The following is a 26,044-nucleotide window of genomic DNA, read 5'->3' on the forward strand; positions in this document are numbered from 1 at the left end:
CACTATGATAAGCTTTGTCTCTCCATTCCTCCAGTTCCGAGATCTGACGCCTCCGGTACTCTCCGACTTGTTTTAAATCCATGTTCCATTTCCGGATAGCCCAGTGCGCTCTGTGCTCCAACTCTACGGGTAAGTGGCAAGTTTTTCCATAGTCGAGTTGATAGAGTATCATCATTTTATTACATGTGTGATTATTTTCGTGAATTTAAATAATTTTTTTGTCATGATTTGCACAAATTTTTTCGAATATTTAGTTTTCACCAAATATGTTCCTGTAAATATCTCCCGGCGGACATGGCAACCGTGGCGGACTCTTGCTGCCACCGGCGACGTCTGGTATCCTCGCGGCCGTGCATCCTGAGCTCGGCCTCCGTAGATTCCACACGCCTGGTCGTCGCCTCAGGACTACCTGGTGCGCCGCCGCTGGCTGGCTTTCGGTCAGAGCCCTGCTCGCGGGACCTCTGGCACCGTCCCATGGCTAGCATCGCCGGCCCATGGCTAGCCTAGCCGTCCTCGTGCATTCCACCTGCAAGGTATCGGTCCCTTCCTTAATCCTCCAATGAGTGCCATGGTCTCTCTCGCCGGCGCCGGTCTGTATCTCCGTTGATTGTTGCCCCCGCATCGTGCGGCGCTCCAGGTGCTCGATGCTTTGCCCACAAGGAGGGAAACACAGAGTTTGCTACCGCCTGCCCTGTTCACTAGCAAGCCAGATCAACTTCCATGGAGTGGAGAGCCTGCAATCGGGGGAGATGGAGGCTGAATTCAATGCAACTAACCAAGGCCACTCAGCTTCCAATCTATGGTGGCAACGGCGATCCGTGTTCTTGGTAGAAACTGCTTGGAGTGATTCTTTGAGGAGATGCAGACAAGGAGGAAAAGCCAACCCGGAGAAATTATTTCATCTGAATAAAGAAGTTTGTGGCTCTATACTGAAGCCAACGTACAGGATGATGCTTGATGGAAGTATTGTAGCCTCCAGTAATAATCTGACGGTGGCTGATGTTTTCAAGGGTTGATGAAGGAGAATTATGTCTAGCAGAACTTCATTATTCGGTGAGAGTCTGAAGGCCTTGGAAGCTTTGCAACAAGATTGTGCAACGAATTCTCTAATAACCACGGTAAGAAATTCCAGTACAAATTTATGTGGAAAATAACAATTCCTCTAATTCTTACACTGCACTCTGGTCTACTTTTTCTGAACTTGTTCAATATTTTGTGTTTCTGTTAATGGAGATCAAGAGAGGATGGATCTACCTTACCTGAAAATTTAACAGCACTGGACTACGAACAGGGACAGAGTAGATGCTGGTTCCATTTTTCTTTTGGGACTCTGCAGGACTTTGACTTCTGACCTGGAATATACGTTTCTCAAGTGATACGTGGCAGTATAACTTGAAATCTACAGGTTACATAGAGAACATGACAGCACATGTGGCAGATTTGGGCATCGCAAGATTTTGAGTAATGACAACTACTTTATCACTGCAAGCACGCCTGGAAAACTTGGGTACGTGGAACCAGGTACTGCCACTTGTAGGCCCTGTTTGGGACCGCGAGCGTGATAAGCGCGAGTAGGATAAGCGCAACTCGGCTCGCAGCCCGCTTATGCGATTCTGGGCCACGCAGTTCAGTCTTCGCGATTTTCAGTTGCCGGCGGCCGGGCAACGCGCGTTTAACGCGAGCCTTTTGGCGGGTTTATTCCGCTTATTTGGCTCAGAAGCGAAGCCAACGCGGAAACAAACAGGGCCATAATTTGCTGAAATAAATCCTATGCTGTTTTCTCTAGGACTACTTGGATATGGATGTATCATCGTGAGCAGAGTATGGATCTCTCGGGAAGGCATGGTCAAGAGCCATGTGTTCAGTTATGGAATCATGCTCCTAAAAGTCTTCACTGGAATGAAAGAGATTCACAGATCCTATATATGTTCCTTGGAGAGATGAGCATCAGGCTGTGGGTTTGTCAAGCATTTCTAACTGAACTTCCCTCTGTTCTGGACAAGCAGCTACTGCAACTGCAAGATGCTTATCAAGTGACTCACCTGACGAAAGACAACCTGATGAAGAGAAAATAGGCAAGGCTGCACCAAATGTTCTTTCTGCTGCTGCGATAAAACGATACATCACCTTATCTTTGAATGCCATATGGCAAGGTTCATTCGGAATGCAGTCTATATCACTTTTGGTATTCAACCACATTCTTTTTTTAGATAATGGATTGAAAATCCGGCTTCATCAACCTAATGGTAGAATTAGACTGATATTACAACGTTCAACATCTAGCACAAATCAAAGAGAGCTGTAGGAACAAAGTCACAGCACTTAAGGTCTCAAACAACCGAAATAGAGTTTATGACTACGCAGCACCAACTCTCCTAAGAGAGAGCCAGCCATTGGAGTGAAAGAAGTGCAATGCCGAAGATTCAAGATGACCGGCTGCTTGCACAAGTTCTTCACAACGGTCCTCATGACGCTGAACCTTTGCCCACATTCTGGTGTATCAAATCTGTTTGGTTCTTGGCTTGGAAGTTTTTCTTCGAAGTTTGGTTGAGTAGAAATGATGTAGCGTTCAAAAAGACCAAACCTAACTCTTTTTTGCAGGTCACTTTCAGATGGACGTACCGGACAAGGTGCTGGTCACTACTCTCTAAAGAGGAAGAGGAGAATGCCCGAAAGAAAAACTATCGTCTTTTGGAGATCACAGTGATGGAGATTCTAAGCAAGTTTGGATGGAAGTTCAGCAACAGAATTGAAGCTTGAGTCCTTGCTTTTATCTTTCTGTTCTGCTGTCTGTTTTCTATGGCCGTATGACAACTTGGGCCTGAGTACATGTTTTGTGTGGACTCCAGTGGCTGTAAGCATCCACTTGTGCTTCGATTCCAGCCAAGGTGATGGCAGCGGCGGTTGCAAGCGGATGTGCCGGAGCGGGAGGTGCCGATTCAGGCAAAATCAGGGGCCATATGCAAATATTTAGACCACGATTAATAATCGCGATCCAAACTAGGGGGCTCCTAAAGGACATTCTTCGTTACGAAAGCGCTAGCTAGTCTTTAGTGCTGTAGGAATGAACAGCAGTTTCACTAGTCTAATTCCTCAAGCTTGACCTGGCAGCTCCTCATCAGTTTTTGTTATGGGTCTTTATTTGCGATTTTGGGCTGTTTCACTGTCTCAGTGCTCTGCCTCAACGTATATCTGGAGCTACTCCCTGCACTCCGGAGCGCCTGCCCTATCCTAGGCATCAACACCTGATGGGCTGGGAGGCTGTTTCCTATGGTCGTCTCAAACATGAGTAGTCACTAAATAGGTGGCCATGGTGGCCACGTCTGTTTCTTGCTCTAGGAGGGTTGTGTGCCCTACTTTGTCAGCGTGAGCCCTGCTCCGCGGTTGTAAATCAAACATTCCGTTTTTTTAATACAATGATGTGCAGCTCTCCTGCATATTCAAGAAAAAAATATTCTAGATATGCACATGAAGTATCAAAATAATATATTTTATTCACAGTACGTACATAGAAGATTTAACCATTCACAAATTTTCACGAAACTGTACCCACTACATGACACAAGCCTTCTGCACCCATGGAAGGTGGACTAGAAAAGATATATTTTTTTTATCTCACAATCATGCGTGCATGCGCAGAGAGACAAGAGAACCTGTGAATTCATTCCCACTGAAGTCAGCCTTTCTCACCGGTTTGAAAACGTGCATTATTGTAACACTGCTCAGATCCTGAGTCCGGACAACTAAGAATTCGGACATGGTGGCCGAGGACACGGCTTATGTCCAGGATCCGGAGGGCAGTATACACTGGGGTCGTTGGTACCTTCCACATAATTGAAAAGGTAAAATATCAGGATGTAATTTATCACCGTGTGTTCTCCTTACAAGAAAAACCTTGTTCTAGAATCCATGTACCATAAGGGAATCATTCGATCCTTTCATATACTTCATAAGCTGCAAAATCTAATTTTAATGTTTTAGTTTTAGATGCTAAAACCTTTAGAATTCTACAATGAGAATTGATTAAGGCAATGACTAAATTGCGGCATACAATTTCTTAAAAAAATGGCTGTGACCTTCTCAACGTTGCGGCACCAACAAAAATATGAACCTTGTGTTGCTTGAAATGCTTTGCTCGTTGTCATGTGGCTGCGCCCCTTTTTACGCGTGAAACCAGCATGATAGCCCACACAATTGCGTGGGCAATTTTGTGATTTAGGCTATATAGGAGGCTCAGATGATCACGTGACATCAACTTTGCGTTATTGTCAGTTTTTCTTTAACTTTTTATTCAGGTTTGAGGACCAAGGGTGGTCACCCTTGGATAATGAGTGATTGGCAACATTATGCGAATTTGATATGTCTCTTGGCTCGTGATGTGCAGATGCAGGATGTGACGTGGTGGTCGACGGATGCGGTGAAGGTCAAGCGAAAGGTTCATGCGGATGGACCAAAGGCGGTGAAAGATAGATGCGAGTAGGCTTGGACCGAGGGACCCGAGGAGTCTGGGCAGAGTCACGGGCGATCCACGTGGTGCACTGAAGAGCAGGAGTACATGACGGATAGAGACGGCGTCGGTCGAGTCAAGCGGGACGGAGGCGTCAGAGGCTTGGCGGAGACTGGACACGCGTTGACATCAAGAAGGTCATGTGGCGGCCAAGTGGAGATGGACGGCTTGGGTGGTTTGGGTCTCAAAACCACCGTGCAGGCAGGTTTTCCGGTTTTGGCCTCAAAACCGGGGCGCGTCCGGTGTGGCCGTATTGTCGAGGTGGAGGGCATATGGCGCTATCGCGAAGCTTGCGTGGAGACGAAGCAAAATCGTGAAGACGGCGTATCCGTCCGATACTTCTGTAAAATGATAGACCGTTTTGCCCCTGCTTAGATGGTTATCGTAGTTATTAGCAAAGGGTTTTTTAGTCTTTCCTAGAGACCTTATTTAGAGTGGTATGGCTAGTTGGAGTGATCTTTCTCTCCCTCTCTTATTTTTATTTTCTTCTTGAATTTTTTATTAGGGTTTTTTTGAAGATTTTGATGGGAGTGAAGGCCCTAACCTCCTTCTTGTGTCCTCCGAACTTCAACATTTGAGTGATCTTCGTGTTCACTCTTGTTCCCTTCCTTTTTCTTTTTCTACGATTTTTGAGGTATATTTGATGTCATTTTTGATTTGTAAGATATACTTAATTTTTTCGCAAACTTCTTTTTAGATCTGTTAAACATTGAGGTTGCGCATTTATGGCTCGAGTTTCCTTCCGATTCGTGGTGATTTGAGCGAGTATTTTCGATTTGAAGTTCGGTTCGCGAGTGTGTTGCTCCTCTCGTTTTTCTGTTTCTTGTTTGCTCGGTTGCTCGATCTGGCCATCTGGGAGAGGAGTTCGCGACGCTAGCTAGCAGCAGCAGGGTCGGTCAGCGGGGCGGCGAGCGACGGACGCGCGCGCGGCGCGACGGCGCTGCAGGCGCTAGCGGCGGCGGCGCTAGAGCAGGCGTCGAGCTCGGGGTAGCTCGAGCGTCCCTGCTTAGCGGCGCCCAGGCTGCACAGCAGGCCGAGCGCGGCCCACGAGAGGGCAGGCAGCCCACCAGCCCAGGCGGGGCTCGGCACCAGGCAGCCCAGCACGGGTCCCGCAGCCCAGGGAGACAGGCCCAATGTGTAATTTTTTTTCAAATTTGCAACGAAGTCCCTGGAGAAAAAAAAACAAGCCCTGTCGCCCGTTGGGGGGGCGACAGGGGCCTGTCGCCCGGCCCACGGGCGACCGTCGCTGGGCCCGGCCCACAGCCGCGGCAGGGGGCCTGTCGCCCCCCCCCCCCGCGCGGGCGACCGGGGTCTCCCCCCTTATAAAAGCCCCAGCCCTCCCCTTCCCTCCTCATTTGAGCCCGAAAATTCCACCAAAAATCCAGAAAAAAAAGAGAGGAGTGAGGAGAAGGAAAGCGGCGAAGCCCTGCCGGATTCAGCACTTGTGATCTGCAGGTTAGTACATTTAGTTTAAATATTGTTATATTTAAGTACTACGTATTTAAATATGAGTAATTTAATTTAATTAGTGCTATAGTAGATCCATTTAAGTAGGAGTTCAATGATACTTTAGTTTGTAGTTACGTAGTAGTAAATTAATTTAGAAAATTAGTTCTACGCATTTATTATTACAATTGCAGTGCTATTAGAGACATGTTTATAAATTAATTATGATTTAGAATAGAATTTGGCATATGCAGTATAGAATTCGAGAGTCATCACGTAGTTATGAATACTTATACGTTGTAGTTGAATTTCATACTTAGTTTTTACGGATTATTGAATAAGGTAGTGAAGTAAAGAGTATAACTCGATAAGTATTATGTGATATACAGATATGTCGAGCAAAATGCAGTTTCAAGTATTTTATGGTGAATACAATGTTATGTATGGGCCAAATGGAGTAGATCTTTCTGCCTTTAAGCGCACATCTAGCGGCATAGATAAACCTCTGAAAAGGAGTTTTGGTTCCATATGTAAGTGGCTGCAGCGTGGGTTCCATGTTGATCCGTTGACACATGTGATCACTGTCCAGTCTCTTGTTAATTGGGAGGTAGAAAGTGAATTATGGGAAATAATGATGATATACAGCACTGATGACTGGCAGAAGTACATGCAAGCAGCTCTAGAGCGTGGGTGGCCTCTGGCCATTCTTGTTCAAATCCGGGAGAAGACACAAAATGAAATCCAACATTGTGCAGATCAAGGAACTCCGAGTATTCGAAGAGAGACCAATTATGTTGAGCAAGATGAGTCAGAAGAGACAGAGAACCAAAACATGGGACCACAGGGCCTTGCTGATGAGGGAGAGAGGATACATAGCATTGTGGACGAGATGGAGGCAGAAGACCAAACCGCAATAGAGATGGAAGAATATGAGGACTCATCTGATGACGAGCAGTACTCATTGCCAAAAGAGTGGAAAGAGCATGGTTTTGGCAGTCATATCGCAGAAGATGTACGAAATCAGGAGTGGGAGTACAGAGGGAATGAGGTAGTGCAAGGTGCAACATATCCAAACATTGAAGCCGTAAAAGATGCTGTGAGACTATGTGCAATCTCATTGAAACGAGAATTCAGAGTCGTGAAGTCTGGCAGTAAAGAATATGAGGTGAAGTGTGTGAATGCTGGATGTCCATGGCGAGTACATGCATTCAATGGAAAATAGAAGTCAAACTGGAAATGTTCCATTGTAACAGAGCACACTTGTTTGCTGTCAGAAGTTATTCCCTCGCATCGCAATATATCATGCGACTTTGTTGCAAAGCAAATGTATGGGTTTATTATGGACAACCTAAATTATGAGCCAAAAATGATTATTCGACACATTGAGCAGACTTACCAGTACACTATCAGTTATTTGAAGGCATGGCGGGCTAAACAAAGGGTGTTCGAGATGCGGTTCGGCACATACGAGGCATCATATGATAACCTACCTCATATGTTATCCCAGGTTGCTGCTAGAAATCCTGGAAGCTTTTATGACACATACCTTTTACCAGCCGTGACTAGGGGACAAAGAATTATGCAACGAGCCTTCTTTTGCATAGGTGCTTGTGTTAGAGCATTTCAGTTTTGTCTTCCGGTGATCTGCATTGATGGCACATTTTTGACTGGAAGGTATAAAGGTCAGATACTCACCGCAATCGGTGTAGATTGCAACAACCAAATTGTTCCGCTCGCATTTGCATTTGTTGAGAATGAGAACATAGACAGTTGGTATTGGTTCCTTGAACGAGTGAAGAATCATGTTGTTGCTGCACGTCCAGATGTGTGCCTTATTAGTGATAGGCATGCAGGTATCCTGCAATCAATACTGAAATTGCAACGTGGAACTGCGACAACGCCTCCATTATGGCCTGATGTCCAAAACAGGTGGTGCATTAGGCATATGGGTGCAAACTTCTATGAACACTTCAAGAACAAGGATCTTAAGAACCTGTTTAAGAGGTTGTGCACCCAAAATCAACAGAGAAAATTCAATGCATTATGGCAGATGCTTGATCAGTTGACTGCAGAGCTAGTGAAGGTAAGGGCATCAGGAGCAGGCACGAGTCAGGCTGCAGAGGCTAGGGATTCAATTGAGAAGCCATTTTCACACTGGATTCGAGGTGCACCTAAGGAGAAATGGTCATTCCTTTATGATACCAACGGAATACGGTATGGTATTCAGACAACGAACCATGCAGAGTGTTTCAATATGGTTATGCGTTCTTGTCGTGCCTTTCCACTTGTGGGAATTGTTGAGTTCATCATGTATGGGTGCATGAAGTATTTCAGAGAGCGTTACACGGCTGCAAGCATAAACATCAGCAACCCCCAAATTCAGTTTTGCAAAAGAGTGACACAATATATGCAAGAGAAGATTGAAAAGGCAAAACTGCACCGCGTCATATCCACAGGTACAATGGAGCATAGATTTGAGGTTCTATGTAAGGATAGAAGTGGTCGTGGTATCCGTAGAGATAGAGTGGTACAGGAGAGTTTGATTACAGTTGATGGCAAAGCATTCTGCTCCTGCATGAAGCCTAAGTTATTGCATATGCCATGCTCCCATCTCATTGCGGCATGTGCAGAGTCTGCGTTACAGCCAGGACTATTTGTTTCACCGTACTTCAGCAAGGAAGCAGCTGTATCCACATGGGGACATGAGGTATACGGGATTGGAATTGTGGGGCCTTTCACTCAGGATAATGAGAATAAGATGTTTATTCCTGATCCAGCCACTAAGAAAGGCAAAGGCCGCCGTCAGACACGTCGTATTCGGAATGGTATGGACGAGTCGGAAGCAAGCAAGGCACAAAAGCGTTGCAGCCATTGTGGATCATTGAGTCACAACTACAAGAAGTGTCCTCAGAATGCACTTCACGATGCTGCTGACGTCGGTCCTTCCGGAAATCCCAGAGATGGAGCACCTCCTACGTTCAGACGAGCATCGGCGAGAATTGCTCGTGGAAGGCATTCGGTGTCATGATCCACAATTGTATTTCATTATTTGTAATATGTAGTAATGAAATATGGCAGGTATGTAATGAAGTATTATTGTATTTATGTGTCCAGTTTGTATGAAATATATATTTACCTATGTGTTCTCATATATTTTTGAATGCAGGTATGGAGATGGACTCCTTGCTAGACCCAGTGATCGACTCGAGCCACAGGTCTTACTTTGCAGCTGTTGAGCACCGAGCCCTAGAGGTGCTACGTCCTCGTCCACCCGGCGAGGCGATCTCTATACACCACGATTGGTGTGACCGGTATGTAATGAAATATTATTGTTTATCACTTTTGTATTCGCCGGTATTCCTTTGTTTCGACATTTTTTGTTTTTTTGCAGGTTACGTGAGGCCGGCCTACTGACTCTGAGCCGTCTTGTCGAGGTTGGGCCTATTCAGCTCGACCGATCCCTCTTGACGGCGCTCGTTAACAGATGGAGGCCGGAGACACACACGTTCCACCTCCCGTGTGGGGAGATGACTCCTACGCTGCAGGACGTGGCCTACCTCCTCGGCCTCCCTATCGTCGGGGAGGCTGTAGGTCCGCGTGTGGTGGCGGCCTCGTGGAAGGATGAGCTGGAGGCCCGTTTTGCCCTGGTTGACCGCGTGGACGAAGCAGGTCCGATCAACCCGCACCCGCGAGCAGCAGGTCCTTCGAAGACCTGGTTCCTATAGTTTACAGTACGTATTCATTGCATATATAAATTTAATTGTTACAATTCACATGTTCCATTGCCAGTTGAAACCATTAATCTTAATTGTTTATGCAGCCTGCCTTGTTGGCTGCGGATGCCGACGAGTACAGTGTGACCAGATCGCTGGAGGCGTACCTACTTTGGTTGTTTGGTTACATCATGTTCAACAACACTCATGGCAACTCGGTCGATAGGATTCTCCTTCCGTATGCACGGGAGATTGCGGATGGGGACGAGGACGTACCGCCCTACAGCTGGGGTGAGGCGGTACTTGCAGCCACTTACCGTGGACTCTGCGATGGGTGCATGAAGACACATGGGAACGCTATCCTGTCAGGGTGCCCACTACTGCTACAGCTTTGGTCGTACGAGAGGCTAGCCGTTGGTCGCCCCTTGGTCAGCCACGAGCCTTACCACGGGGGCATGTACGGCGACGAGGAGGACGAGAGGCCCACTATGGGAACTATCTGGATCTGGCGTCAGGTATGTTCGCAACAAACCTAATTTTGTTATTCATTGTTACATGATGTATTAGCGCAATTTTAATTTTACTTATTCGGAATGCAGAGGTCCTGGGCACATGCGCGGGTTAAACGCGCATATCCTGAGTTTGTTTCGGAGCTCGACATGCTGACGCCCGAGGACGTTGTCTGGGAGCCTTACAGCCCAGAGGCTGTGGCTACCCGTGCACCAGCAGGCCTGTCTTCGCACTGCTCCGCGAATGCGAGCCTGTGGCTTACTTCCGCCGTCCTGGTTTATGACATCGCGGTTGAGGCATATTGCCCCTGGAGAGTCAGGAGACAGTTTGGGCAGCGCCAGGAGTTTCCGGTGCCCACCGCGTTGGAGTGTGTCAGTCGCCAGGACCACAGGTAATTATGAATGAACTTGGCTCATACATTCGTGTTGAATCTAACGATTATTCGTGGTCCACTTTGTAGGTTGTCAAGGAGTGGCTTGCCGTGCTCTGATGATTGGCTCACCAAGATCCAGCCGTGGGTGGACCAATGGGAACAGGCAGACGAGCACTTGGTCCATCCAACAGGACAACACACAGATAGCTCCTTTAGGGCTTACCTCACCTGGTACTTACCCCGGACTCGGGCTCGTCTGGTTTTTGTTGACACTCACCCGCAGCCACACCAGGCGAGGCCTCAGGATGGCTATGCCCGGCACCACGTGGAGGCACTAGCTGGCGCGGTGAGTCTCTTGATCATATTTGCATATATATATAATCATATTCATAAGATAATTCATGTGTTTGTAACTTTACTGAATTGATGCAGCTTCGCCTTTGCAACATGATGGAGACGGACTGCTCGACTTACCTGACGAGGGTACGTGCCGGATCCCCAATGACCCAGTTTGAGCAGACAGAGGCATGGTCGAGGCAGCGTGATCAGTTGCGTCAGGTAGCGCACAACTTCGGAAGCCGTGTGCAGTACGAAGACAGCCACGGGTCGTCTCAGGCCTCGTCGTCGTTCCCGTGTCCGTCGACCATGCACGGGCCGACGTCGCAGTTCTTCCCAAGTGCAGGTAACATACATATCTCTTTAAAATTACATCAAGTGTTCCTACATATTTACTAATATCACATACAGGATACGATCCAGCTACTGCGTTCGGCCATACTGGAATGTTTAGAAGGACAGCACCAGTTGGCGGACCGTATCCAGGGATGGTACCGGGGCCACAGATACCGGCCTACACAGGTTAATTTATGTTTCGTATTTCGGTTTCTACATGTCATTACGAAATATACGAGCGTACGCTAACATCCACATTTTTTGCGTAGGATTCTACCCCGATGCGGGCGCCGGACCTTCTTCTTCCTCCTTTCGACCAGATAACGAGACATTCACCTTAGACGACTTCGACAGCCTGAGTCCAGAAGAGCCTGCCGCGCAAGGTGACCCCGATGTCTTGGGGTATTCACAGCTAGGAGGAGCACCACTTGGGATCTCTCAGCAGCAGACACCGCAGCCCCTTGCGCGTCCTGAGCGACAGGTGAGGTCTCCGGATGTTCTCACCTACTCCGAGGGACATGTCCGTGCCCAGCAGAGGGCTAAGAGGGTCCGATGCCCTAGGGGTGGTTAGATGTATATGATGTTTATTTGTAATGAGATAGCTGTGGACCGCTTATTTGTATCCGATGTTTATGATTGTGGTAGGTTACTTGTCATTTGTTTTTATAGATATTATTTATGTGAACTTATTATGTTTGTGGGTTCCATAATGCTCGTGAAATAAGGGAAGTTCTTGTGATTTTTTTCCGTGATTTAATGAAGGACAAGTTACGTGCGGTAGGAGTTAGCGGCCGAGATCTTGCCGACGATGATGACGAATACACGCTCGAATAGCTCAAAATAGGTCCCTGCAAAAATAAAAGTCCGAGAAAAAAAAGGGGGGCCTGTCGCCCCCCCCCAACGGGCGACAGGCCCCTGTCGCCCGTTGGGGGGGCGACAGGTCCCCCCCTTTTTTTTCTCCAGGGACTTCGTTGCAAATTTGAAAAAAAAATTACACATTGGGCCTGTCGCCCTATGGGAGGGCGACCGGGGTATATTTTTGAAATATTTGAAAACGGACATATATTTTTGAAATTTTAATTTTTAAAAAATATAAAAATGAAAAAAGTTCGGAGGGACGCACGGTGCAGGTCGAGTGAAGCCGAAGCAGCCCAATTTGCAGCGCACGGTTTGCATTTTTATCTTGCACATGCGAAGTATTTTGGAAAAAGTCCTTTTTGTCTCTCTGAACTTTGGGCCGAATCCGTTTTTCCTCCCTAAACTTTGAAACCGGCCGACCAGCCTCCTCGGACTCTCGAAACCGGTCGCATGACCTCCTTGAGCGGGTTTGAGGGCGGTTTTACTATTTTTCTTTTATGTCTATTTTAAATGAATCATAAAATAGAAAAAAATTATAATTATTGGATCATGTATGACTGAGTTTTAAATTTATCTTGGTTTATCTATAGATTTGTCTAGATTTTTTTTGTAGATTTATCTAGTTTATATAGATAAATATATTGATCAGTCAAACATTATTCAATAATTATAAAATTTTTACTACATCTCAATCATATAATGATTAGTCTGCCATAAAAATTTCACCATAATTGGACGACGAAAACTGTAGCTATAAATTAATTATAAAAAAGTATATATCTAAATCTACAACAAAAAAATGTACTAAAGTATAATATGTTCACTGCGTATATCTACTCATGTGGAGTCCAACGAAATTGGATTTTCTATTTTATAATTTTTTTTGTGATTTACTATGATTTTACAAAGATTCAGTTAAAATAAACATAAAAGAAAAACAGTAAAACCGTCCTCAAACCCGCTCAAGGAGGTTGTGCGACCGGTTTCGGGAGTCCGAGGAGGCTGATCGGCCGGTTTCAAAATTCAATGAGGAAAAACGGACTCGGCCTAAAGTTCAGGGAGGCAAAAAGCACTATTTCCATCTATTTTCTGCTGGATTTATTTACTCAAAACTCCATTGCTTTAGACTAGTTAATTAGTAGTTGCTTTTGTTAATCCCGGTTAGCGTTTGCATGGTTAGTTAGTTTTTGTTAACTAGCTTTTGTTCTCGCTAATCTTGGCTAGATCCTTGCATGCTTGGTTAGTTTGTTTTAATTAATATTTTTTCTTGTTAATCTTTGCTAGTCTTTGCATGCCCAGTTTAGAGTACTCTTTTAGTGATGAGTTCTAATTTTTTTGGTGAGACTCTTGATCGACTTTTTGTAAGGCTTTGCTTCTGCTTGGTTTTGGGCTGTGCTTATCTTTGTTAAAACATCGCATGCTTGGTTATGTGAAACTTTTGTTGATAACTTTGCTCGAGTCAATTGCTTTAAATTTGCATCCACTTTGAATCGAGCTTTTTCTAATCGTTTCTAGGATGAGCATGTCACCAGTTGACTTGTGTCATCTTGACGATTAGATGAGAGTTGTTTAGGGCAGTGAATTGGAGTCGGCTTTAAAAGATTTTTTAAAGGTTCCCATTCATCCCCCCTCTGATCGCCCGTTTTGGTCCCACAAAGTTAAATGATAATTTAAACGGATTATTAAATGTACACGGCTAGCTACCATCTAGTTTTACATGGCATGTAAACAGACTAAACAACCGGGCGAACAGTGGTTTTTTATGACGTGAAGAAGTTGCTATTTGTGGAGGCACAGTTCATAGGTGACAAGCAATAATGCTCTTCGTTCCACTGAGGATGCAGGAAAGGCGTGTAGTGTTTTAATCTCACCCATGTAATTGCCTAGATAATGTCTAGGATAGAGATAGCGTGTGGACAACAGTGATTGTATTGTTCTAGTGAATTAATGCATTTTGCTTTCCATAATAATTTGAGAATTTTTACAATGCTTGAAAAATGAGAGCTGTCAATCTGACAGAATCATACAGTAGTCAATGCAGTAAGTACCAAAAAGTACCTCGACTAAAGTAATTGGTGGTACAAAAATGTGGGACCAAGTACCAAAGAGTAGGACCGAATACTAATTTAATCTAATTTTTTATAGATCAACGGCCAGAAAAAATTTAAAGAAAAAGTACCTGAAAGTACTCTTTGGTACTTTAGAATCATCGTAACAGAGCTCTAATAATTTTTGTTATTGGTTCCTCTCAGATCGAGTGCGAAAAGAAGGTAGCGGATATATACGAATCTTGTGGAAACCTATTTCACAGTGACTTGGTGGCAACATTTGACGCTTAACACATGGCATATTGAGCAGCAGCTACCACATGCATGCACCAGTCTACATAGTCCATGTGTGAGCGCTGTGCTCGCAAACCTAGGTCAGCACATGCAGTAGCGATGCATTTTTGCAATTTGCACACACAATACGACGGTTATGGAGTAAATTGCAATTTGCACACACAATACGACGGTTATGGAGCAATTTGCACACACAATTCTGCTACCTTAATGTTTGTCAAGGAAATATATGCAAACACATCACCTTTTATCTAACCTCATGTATACTAATGCTATTATATTAAGGATATTTTGGTGCGTATATACGTTGTTGTGAAACTAAAAGAAAGGCTAAACAAATTCAATTCATGAAAGAAACCAGCAATACATTATGCTTGCACGAGCAGTTTATAAATACCGGCATTCATCTGTTACTAAAAATTCATGGAGAAAGTGAAAAATGCTTGCGCGAGTGCGTGTGGGTGGGTGGGTGGGGGGTCATCAGAGACTAGTTCATCATTTGCAATCAATAGAAAGGACTGTAGCAAACAAGAAAAAGGGAACTAGGCACTTACAACCGTCCGTCTCAGCTCGTATTATTGCCTGCGCCAGGTAGATGCCAGCCAGCTGGACCAGCAGGAACATGGCCGCGCGAAAGAAATACCTTGCCGGCATGGTGGGCGTAGTAATGTTATCAATTTTGAAGGTGCATCGTCCTTGGAGGATGGTTGTGGCGCAGTGCAGACTGTTAGAGCCTGAGTACCAGAATCGTAATGATATATATAAGCAAAGGGTATGGCGCTGTGTATCTGCTTCTACAACATCTTTAAAGCCACACACGTCTCGTTCTCAATGCAATCCATAAGTTTGTAGGTATGGGCAATATGGTCAATCGGACTAACATCAGTACAAATAATTGGCTCCCGCTGTTCCACGATTGATATATATGTCCTGGTTTCCAAACCATGAAAAAAATAAAGAATTATTGTGTTCTTATCCCTATTTGGTCACAAATTGCCAATTTTTGTGATTTTACCTCTATTTTATAAAAAACGAAGAGAGAGTTTCCCTTGCTCCGTGAGGACTTAACGGTGTGAAATGGGGGCTGGTAATAAAAGACTAGTTTACCCTTGCTTTTTGCTCCTATTTTCGTAAACACTTTGTGATTTTACCCCTATTTTGACATTAAACATATATATGAGAAACATTTTATTAGATATAAGAATAATTTTATCAACTAAAATAGACAAGATTAAAATAGGGCAATAGTAAAAAAAATTAACAGCATCATAACATAACTGCATGTATAAAACCTAAGAACACATCTGTTGTTGAAATTTGTTCTCACACGAATCTGAGTCTGAGAGTTTAAAATCTAGCAGAGATTCCATGCTTTCAGATGCCAATCGAACACGATGGTGCTCCGCGGCGGCTCCGGGGCCTAGGACCTCCTTACTCAGGTGGAGCACATCCTGGACAAGCACCCGGAAGAGGAGGTGTTGGGGGACACGTAGCGCACGTCTTATGAGCAGCTGCCGTTGATGGGGGCGCTGCAGGCATTGGGCGGTCGCACATCACTGCCGCGGCTGGTAGGTCGGGTCGCACGCCCGCGTCGGCGTCCCTTGCTGGGTCCCTCACTGGGGGGGGGGGGGGGGGGGGGGGGTTTACTTCAGAGTTCTAGAGGTGTAAACGGGATAAGGGTATTACTATCTTTCCACACTAATATGAAGGATTTTTCTTTTTTTTCTTTTAATTTGTATATTTGAGATCCCACTAATCAAGCTAAACGGAGGGGCAGATGGCACTGCTAGAAAATCTAACATTTGTACCGGTCAGCAACCCCTGTTTAGTACCGGGCGGCTGACCGGTATCGCCTGGTCGGTACTAAATGGCATGCCAATTAGTACTGGCCAAAACGCCCGGTACTAATGTGACAATTTAGTACCGGTCGGTATTACTAAACGGTTTTGCATGCAAAAATTAAAGAAAAAAGGGATGAGTAGCTAGGAGGCGAATTTTTCACGCGTAAATGCGCGTGCGCGGTCGCGAGGATTCGAACCCATGACCTTCGGCCTCGCGCGTTGCTTCCTTACATCTCACCTATGCATCACATGTGTCTGGGTCAGAGATGCTTTCCTTTTGAACCAACCTGTGGAGGACCATTTAGTACCGGGCCAAGCCACCGGCCGGTACTAAATGACGCATTTTAGTACCGGTCGGTGTTACCGGCCGGTATTAAATGGACGCGGCCTTTTAGTACCGGCCGGTAACACCGACCGGTACTAAAATGCGTCATTTAGTACCGGCCGGTGGCTTGGCCCGATACTAAATTGGCTCTGAGGGCTTTCAAATTTGGACCCAGAACTAAAATAGCATCGGGACAAATTTAGTACCGGACCAAATTACGACCGATACAAACAGCCAGGGACGAATGAGGCATTTTCTGGTAGTGTGGAGGCTTCGTTTTCATAAAACAGGGGTAAAACCACAACATTGTGGAAAGTGACGGTAACATCACAATTCGTGTTTAGAGTTGGGGTAAAAACACTAATTTCCCCAAAAAACAATTTCATTAATCGTCCTGTTTTTACATGCTAATTCTAAATCAATGGTCTACATTTTTTTAAAAAAAGGAGGAACCTAAACACCGTAACAAGTCTCAAGAAAGTTACTATCTGGCATGGTTTGTAACATATGATGGTTGCATCATTGTAGCCCGCGTCATTGTGGCTACGTACTCCGCTGTGCTTCTTATAGCTCTTTAATTTGGAACCATTAATCAACTCTTTTCAAAATAGCACTATCTCAAATGTTTATGGAGTGCTTTACACATTGTTTTTGGTATTGCTCCACCATCACATAAATTATCTTACTATTTACCAATTGGAAGCTCCTTTGAATCCTTCACGTGAAGCCACCTAAAACACTAGATGGACACTCTAAAAAAGGTAGAGAAGTCATAGAAATTTGCGCAAAAATTAGAAATATCTGGCCATAAATCTGACAACTCTAATCATAATAGTTAATAGATATAATATTTTTCCTAATAAATTACCCACATCTGCTATTATAAAAAGAATCTAATGTAACCCTTTGATATTCATGTAAATTACCCACCAATATCATCATAAAAATAATGCAAATAACCCCTAAATATAAATTTAAATTATATAATTGTAATAAAACATTAAAGTATGTACCAATATAAAATTTTAAATTACTATTTCTATCTTTATGTACGGATTATGTCTGATAAAAAAACAGATCCATCATATTTATGACTACGTATGGACTACCATAACCCTAATTTGATTACTTATGGGTTAGGGACAATTTTGTTGTAGTGGAATGCATATTTACGTCAAGAGTAATGCAGTTATCGTATATTGGCCTACTGGCCTAGGCCTCGTTTGGTTTTCTGTAGCACACCTAGCGCTATAAGGGAATTTTGCATGTAAAGAGTACAAAATGAAATTTATTTGCAAAACTTTTTATATATGGGTGCAACTTTGAGCGACGAATCTAATGAGCATAATTAATTAATTCATGATTCGCTACAGGAACTATCGTCTAATCATACGGTCAAAGGCCTCATTAGATTTGTTTCGCGAATTACCGCAGGGTTATGGATAGTTTTATAAACTGTTTTTATTTAATGGTCAAAGTTGACTAAAGTATCTTACAAAACCAAACAGGACGCTAACAGGAAGGGTCAGTCGTCACGCATCGTGCATTCATGTCAGGACGCAAGTGGCGGTGACTCTTCACAGCAACAAGTCTGTTCAGCGATTCCATGAGCTGATGTTGAGACTTGAGAGACGCCGATTCAATGTATCAGAATGTGAACGTGGAAGATGCGTCGTCGCCGTGCGCCCTGCTCCACTCCCCTAGGCCTTGCGCAGCACCCCTAGGTGAGTCCGTCATCGCCTCCGCTAGCTCCCCGTCCAACCCCGAGCATAAACCGAGCCGGACAGTCGTTTTAGGCCGACGCCGGCGAGCCGACGCCGCGCAGTCTCGCTGTCGGTCGTTAGCGCCGCCGGGCCGCCCTGCCAGCTGACCGCCGTTGGATCTTGATCCAATGGCCCAGATCTAATCTAATCCGAGTCAAACCAATCTTATACCGGTTAACTGTAGCCTCTTTGCAAAAGAGCCCTTAAGTTGTCTGGAAATCAAGTCTCAGTCCAGGCTGGTTCAAAAATATTTACAAACCAGTCCATTTGTTTCTGTTTTAGCCTCTATTATTTTCTAGAATAGAATCCACCGTCCCTAGCCCTGACCTTTTTCATATCTAACCCTAACATATACCCTTTTCGCAAGGACTGGTTGCTGTGTCTTGCAAAATTTGGCAGCTAGCCCCTGAAGTCTACGGTTAATCACGACTAGGTCCCTGAGTCACCGTATAGCTCATAGAATCGTCGTTTTAGATCCGTTTTGGTCCATTCTTGTTGCGTTAGCTTTGTTTTAGAGAGAGCTATCAATTATTAATGTTGTTGTACCCTAGTTACTATTATAAGATAAGTTTATAAATAATTTGATTAATGACTAATGAAATTTTCTAATTAAAAGCTAATTAGATGTTACTCCGGTTTTCATAATCAATGTTAACTTGATTAATAGGAACTCAAATGTGTTTGTAATTTAATTTATTAGTTCCACACGAATCATATAAAGTTGTGCGTTTAGATGTCTCACAAGTTTCTTCCTAAACAATTGTCTAATTAAGTAGTAAATTGTACATAGATAATTATAAATAAAATTGGACTAAGTTCTACTTCGCCTTTTCAAATAAAAATATATAATGAGTTAATTATAATTAAAGGAATTTCTTTTAAATATATTTTACATGTGATTTCTAATTAAAATAAAAGAAGCTCATTGTTCTTTTGTTCAATAATAATACAAATCTTTCGATAGCCGTTTCTTTTCAACCCTAGCTCTATTTTCCGCGTTTCTTGCGTTCGCGTGGTCCTTAGAAGCGAGCCCTATCCTTTAGTGCGCTCTTTTAAGGAAAAAAGTCTATATCACCCCTCACCTATGGGGGGTGTACTATATAACCCCCCAAACTATGAAATGGTATATATCACCCCCTTAACTTTCCAAAACCGGTGAAATTACCCCTTAAATCAGTTTTGAAAAATCATAGTGATTCACAAAAAAATTATAAAATAGAAAATCAAATTGTGTTAGACTCCAAATGAGTAGATCTACACAATGAACATATAATATGGTATGCTTTAGTACAATTTTTTATAGCTATGAAGAAAAACATAGATCTAAAGCTACAACAAAAAAATATATTAAAGCATATTATATTATATGTTCATTGTGTAGATCTACTCATTTGGAGTCTAACACAATTGGATTTTTCATTTTATGATTTTTCTATGATTTACTATAATTTTTCAAAACTATTTTCGGGGGTAATTTGACCAGTTTTGAAAAGTTCAGTGGGTGATATAGACCATTTCATAGTTTGAGGGGTTATGTAGTCCAACCCCCATAGGTGACGGGTTGATATAGACTTTTTCCCTCTTTTAAAGTCTTTTTTTGTTTTGGTGTATTGTTCTTAGATATATCTTCTTGTTTGCTTTGTATGTTTGCTCCATGATTGCTCCGAGTAGAAGGATCTCGCAGTTAGAAGTTTGAAGATCAGGAATTCCAAGTGAGCAAAAGCTGAAGAGCAGTAAGAGTAGCTTTTCGTGGAGAAAGGCAAGTGACCCTAACCATCCTTCTGTCTATGATTAATTATGAGAATACTATGATTTAATTGGAACATGGAGAACCACCCAGGAAAATTGTACAACTACAATACTATATGGCTCTTGTCGGGTACCACGATTAGGGACACCCTAATCGGGGTACTAAGATCACCCTAAAAAACGCAAACACATGTTAGGCGACTGAGCGCACGAAGGCCCACGGCCTCCTTCCAATATGAAAGAAAGGAAAGGACTCAAAGAAGCCCAGCATGCGGCCAATTCACATCCCCCCTCGGACCCGTGGGGCGATTTCCGCCTCGCTCGAGGGCTCCCATCGAGACCCTCGACTGCGCCCCACATCTCCACCTCGCTCGAGGGTAGCGAACCTACCCTCGAGCAGGGCGAATCATCTCCACCTCGCTCGAGGGTAGCGGACCTACCCTCGAGTAGGCAACTCATCTCCGCCTCGCTCGAGGCCACCCCTCGGCGTAAAGGACAAACGGCCCTGCCGCTCACCCGCCCGTCGTACGGAGGCATTAAGTGCCAACCACTCCTCCACAGCGCCCAGGACAGACGGCGTCAGGCCGCCATTCCCCACAGTGGCTGTGACCGGAGTCCCGTCCGCCAACTCCGGTCACTGCTCCGCCATCCCGGACGCTGTGGCAACACTGTGGGACCTGCGACGTGGGAAGAGGCTCGGCACAGTTCCTGTTACTATTCTGCCAACTCCGGCTCTCCGGACTCCACCTCATCACACGTACGTCCCCGGACCCGCCCCTTGCTCGGTAAGGGGTCCGGCGTCGCCACGTACCCCTCAAGGAGGGGCACACAGCACTAGTAGCCGGAGGCCTGGACCTCCCCCCCCCTCGAGGGGTCCGGGACCTCCACGCGACCCTCGGACCTCCTCAGTGCACACGCTAGCACTCCGCCCCGGGGGTCCGGGACCGCCACGTGCCCTGCTACCGATGATGCATGTATATATGCAAGACCCTGACCTGCAGGGTCCATGGAGCAACACCACGGCACATCTGGAGGACTGTACACCCTACAGCGATGACCACGCCGCCTGCTGGGGCTGGCAGGACGCCGGCGCGATCTCCGCAAGACCAAGGACGATACCCAGGACGACTGCCACGCCCGACGCCATGCCCCACAGTGTACTTCCTATAGTATTCGACCACTGCACCCCTGTGATTCGGGGAAAAACGACGACTTCCCCATTCCCCTGCGCATGTACACCGTCCCTCCTTATGACTATAAAAGGTGGAGACGGGCTTCCTTTGAGGGGGACATTTTTTTTGCGACCATCCTTACACGAGCACAACGCTCAGCGCTCGATATTGGCACTCGCCTCAATCAGCTTCTCCTCTAGCAGAGACCTGGGAGCTTTCCTCCCTCTCTCGCCTCTCCTGTACCCCCGACTACAGGCAGCTCCGGTGCAAGATAATACAGTGCCCTCGCACACCCCCCTTGCTGGACATACGGCCCCGCGGCCGAAACCAGGATAAACCCATGCGTTACTGTGTTGCTTCTCGCATCAACATCTGGGACGAGGAAACACGCAGCATTTACTAGTTGGGATCCGGACCGCCGGGTCAGGACACCGACATTTGGCGCGCCAGGTAGGGGCCGCTGCGTGACATTTTCTCTTTTGTTCCCATTTGATCTCCAGTGATGGTGGGTAAATCCAACCCATACCCCATGGGCGTCTCGGATCCGCTCCCAGCAGGATACGTGATCTGGTTTGGGAGTCTTGAGTTCAGAGCAACCGGCAACGGTTACCTCATGGAGCTCCTCTCGCCCAGACGCAACCCGGACACTCCGACTTCACCAGCCCGGCGCAACAGGCGCTCGGGCCAGCATTCGCGACAAGCGCGCGAAGAGCGGCGCCGGGCGGCACGCCTCACCTCCCCTACGTGGGTTGAGGTTGCCATGTCACGGCTCAGCGTCGCGACCGACGGGGCCATCGCTTCGTCATCACGTGCTTCGGCGTCAGCTGCGCCGGCGCCATCATCGACTGCAGCTCTGGTGCCTCCCAAGGGGGGCGCGACTGCGGCGTCGCCCTTCCCCATTGGGATGCGCAACGCTGCATCCTATGCTTCTTCGTCCAGCACTAACTTCGCCGAGTACGAGGACTTGCCGGGTCATCATCTCCTGTCGATCCGCAGCCTCATCGCATCATCTCCTAACGACTCCTACCCCGAGACGGCGAGCTCGATCGCCGACGATGTCAACTTCTTCATGGACAATTTCATGGCCGAGGAGGCCGAGGACTACTCTGGGGTCCGCGACCCTGGCGCTTTTCGCTCGTTCCAGCTGGCGACGGCTTACTGCCTCACTTGCTCCGAGGACTCCAGCGAGGGGGATTACGATCCTGCCCGGGAGTGCTTCATGGTCCAGCTCGCGGACGGGCAAGACGACAACGCTCCGGGTGATGACGGGAACGGCGGGGCAGACTCGCAGGTGAACCAACCGGTGGTGCCACCTGCGGCCCCTTCTTCTTCGTCAAGCTCGGCGGCGTGGCAAGCACAGCTGGCGCAACTCAAGGAGCTTCAAGCCAAGCTCAACGAGCAGCGTCGGCAAACCCAGGAGCTGCGCACCGCACTCGAGCAGCAGCATACCGCGCGTGGTGCACATGCCCAGGCGGCGGGACGCATTGCCCGGGAGCGGATCCTAGCCGACGACAACGTCGACAAACCTCCGAAATTGAAAACAGCCGGCGAAAAACTCGTAGCTGCGGCCTACCTACTCCAAGCGATGCCCAAGCCATCGACGACTTCGGGTCGCAACCTGCGCCGTGAGGCACAGGCGCTCATCGAGCAAGCTGCTATGCAGCAGGCCGAGAGCTCTGCGTCTCGCATGCTCTCGATAGCCCCGGAGCAGCCCGGTGGGACTGCACGCCAGGACCACGAGGCTTCGGTGCACACTCCACCAGGAGGGAAAGAAAAGGCAGCCGTAGCGCACAACGCGAAGGCACCCTAGGTGCACGACCGCATCGGAAAGGCTCCCGCAAGGGAGCGACTCCACGACGCGCGTGGGCATGCTGGCGATGGCGACGCCCACTATATCATCAACGGCAGGAAGTACACCCCTCGACGGGGTGGACGCTTTGACCCCGAGCACGATAGGGGTGAGTCACCGGAGCCTCCGGGCACCCGGGTGTTCAGCTGGGAGATCCGAACCGCTTCTTTCCCCCGCGCTTTCGACAACCCACCACCCTCGTCAAGTACTCGGGTGAGACCGATCCTGCAGTCTGGCTCAACGACTACCACCTAGCATGCCAGCTGGGCGGTGCGACGGAAGACGCGGTTATCATCCGTAACCTTCCCCTTCATCTCGTTGACGCCACACGAACGTGGCTCGAGCACTTGCCCGTGGACCAGATCTACAATTGGGCCGACTTGGTCCAGATCTTCGTCGGCAACTTCCAGGGCACTTACGTGCGCCCTGGGAACTCCTGGGACCTCAAATGGTGCCGTCAAAAGCCCAATGAGTCCCTGCGTGACTACGTGCGGCGCTTCTCCAAGCAATGCATCGAGCTCCCCAGCGTCACGCACGTCGAGGTCATCAACACTTTCCTCGAGGGCACGACGTGCAGGAACCTGGTGCACGAGCTTGCACGAAGCCCTCCCGCCAACACCAACGAATTGTTCGATGCTGCCACCAACTACGCCGCCGGCGAGGAGGCTGTTGGTGCCATTTTTGACGACAAGCCAAACAAGCGTAAGGAAGATGCGCTCGCGGAGGGCGGCAACCTCAAGCCCACGCCCCCGCCAAGAAGCAAAAGCGGGGGAGAAAGGGAAGAAGCAGGCCCCACCAATCTAGCATGGACCGGGGCAGGCAGAAGACTCCGATGAGGCCTTCGTCGCCGCCCTGGACCGCAAAGGACCTCGAGGTGGAGGCGGCCTATTCGATGACATGCTGAAGAAATCGTGCCCTTACCACAAGGGCTCGGTCAACCATACCCTCGAGCAGTGCGAGATGCTCAAGAAGTACTACAACCGCGTCGCGCATCGCGACGAGGACACGAGTTCTCCCCGGTATAGAACGCCTTCTTCATCTTTGGAGGGCCAATGATGAACATGACCTCTTGGCAGCGCAAGCGCGAGCGTCGGGAAGTCTTCTCCGTCACAATGGCCACGCCGTCCTACCTTGACTGGTCGTAGGACACCATTTCCTTTGGCCGCGAAGACCACCTCGACTATGTCCCGCATCCGGGACGGTACCCACTTGTTGTCGACCCCATCATCGGAAACACCCGCTTCTCCAAGGTGCTCATAGACGGAGGCAGCAGGCTCAACATCATGTACGCCCACACCTTGGAGCTCATGGGGATTGGATTGGACAAGCTTCGCCCTAGCAAGTCGCCGTTTCATGGAGTTGCGCCGGGGAGGCGAGTCCAACCCCTCGGCTAGATCGATCTGCCTGTCTGCTTTGGCACGGCAGCCAACTTCCGCAAGGAAGTACTCACCTTTGAGGTGGTGGGGTTTCGGGTATCCTATCATGCCATCCTTGGTCGTCCCTACTACGCCAAGTACATGGCCATCCCCAACTACACCTACCTCAAGCTGAAGATGCCAGGTCCGAAGGGTGTCATCACCGTCGGCTCTTCGTTCGAGCACGCCTACGAGTGCGACATGGAGTGCGTTAAGCACTCGGAGGCTCAAGCGGAGGACGAGGCCCTCACAGCCACCCTCGACAAAATGGCAAGCGAGGCCTTGGACTCCACGCACCGACACGTGGGAAGCTTCAAACCTGCCGAGGGTATCAAGAAGGTGCCCCTCGACCCGAATCGCTCCGACGACAAGGCGTTGCAGGTCAGCGCCACCCTCGACAACAAATAGGAAGTGGTGCTCGTCGGCTTTCTCCGCGCCAACGCAGACATCTTCGCGTGGAGCCCCTCGGACATGCCTGGCATACCAAGGGAGGTCGCCGAGCACTCCCTTGATATCTGACGCAACTCCAAGCCGGTGAAGCAGCGCCTGCGACGCTTCGACGAGCTCAAGCGCCGGGCGATCGGCGAGGAGCTGTAGAAACTTCTGGCGGCCGGATTCATCAAGGAAGTATTCCATCCCGAGTGGCTAGCTAATCCTATATTAGTGAAGAAAAAGAATGGGAGTTGGCGGATGTGCGTAGACTATACCAGTTTAAATAAAGCATGTCCGAAAGTTCCCTTTCCTTTGCCACGCTTTGATCAAATCGTAGATTCAACTGCGGATGTGAAATTTTATCCTTTCTTGATGCTTACTCCGGTTACCACCAAATCAAGATGAAAGAGTCCGACCAGCTCGCGACTTCTTTTATCACACCTTTCGGCATGTACTGCTACGTTACGATGCCCTTTGGCCTCAGAAACACCGGAGCTACATATCCGCGGTGTATGCTCCACGTTTTTGGGGACCATCTTGGGCGGAACGTAGAGGCATATGTCGACGACATCGTTGTAAAATCCAGGAAGGCAGACGACCTGGTTGCTGATCTCAGGATCGCATTCGACTGCCTAAGGGCCAAAGGGGTAAAACTCAACCCCGAGAAGTGCTTGTTCGGAGTCCCTCGAGGCATGCTCTTGGGCTTCATTGTCTCCCAGCGGGGCATCGAACCCAACCCTGACAAAGTCTCGGCCATCACTCAGATGGGACCGATCCGAGACCTAAAGGGGTACAGAGGGTCATGGGATGCCTAGCGTCCCTCAGCCGATTCATCTTGCATCTCGGCGAGAAAGGCTTACCCCTGTATCGACTCCTGAGGAAAACCGAGCGCTTCACATGGACCCCCAAAGCCCAAGAAGCCCTCGACAGGCTGAAGGCATCGCTCACTCACGCCCCCATTCTCACGCCACCCGTGTATGGCGAGCCCCTCTGTCTGTACATAGCCGCGACGACCCAAGTGGTCAGCGCGGTGGTCGTTGTCGAAAGACAAGAGGAGGGCCATGCTCTGCCTATCCA

General features: G+C 47.5%; 1 protein-coding gene and 1 long non-coding RNA gene across 4 annotated transcripts in view; one reads left to right on the forward strand and one right to left on the reverse strand.

Annotated features, from left to right (window-relative positions):
• Positions 1–312: 312 nt before the first annotated feature.
• LOC120645083 lies at positions 313–3,347 on the forward strand. The gene is made up of 3 exons (XR_005664123.1): positions 313–533; positions 638–1,118; positions 1,234–3,347. It is a non-coding gene; the product is annotated as an uncharacterized LOC120645083 (long non-coding RNA).
• A 118-nt stretch (positions 3,348–3,465) lies between these two features.
• The window catches only part of LOC120645079, a 38,865-nt gene continuing 16,286 nt past the window's right edge, over positions 3,466–26,044 (reverse strand). For all 3 annotated transcript variants that reach the window (XR_005664119.1, XM_039921828.1, XM_039921829.1), the window contains 2 exons: positions 14,976–15,155; positions 3,466–3,823 (listed from right to left, as the gene is read on the reverse strand). Coding sequence is in view for 2 of the 3 variants with exons in the window: in XM_039921828.1 (XP_039777762.1) it covers positions 3,744–3,823; positions 14,976–15,155 (260 nt within the window). In the remaining variant the exon portion in view is untranslated. The remainder of the gene's footprint in view (positions 3,824–14,975; positions 15,156–26,044) is intronic.

This window comes from Panicum virgatum, chromosome 8K (genome assembly GCF_016808335.1).
Source record: "Panicum virgatum strain AP13 chromosome 8K, P.virgatum_v5, whole genome shotgun sequence".
NCBI lineage: Eukaryota > Viridiplantae > Streptophyta > Magnoliopsida > Poales > Poaceae > Panicum > Panicum virgatum.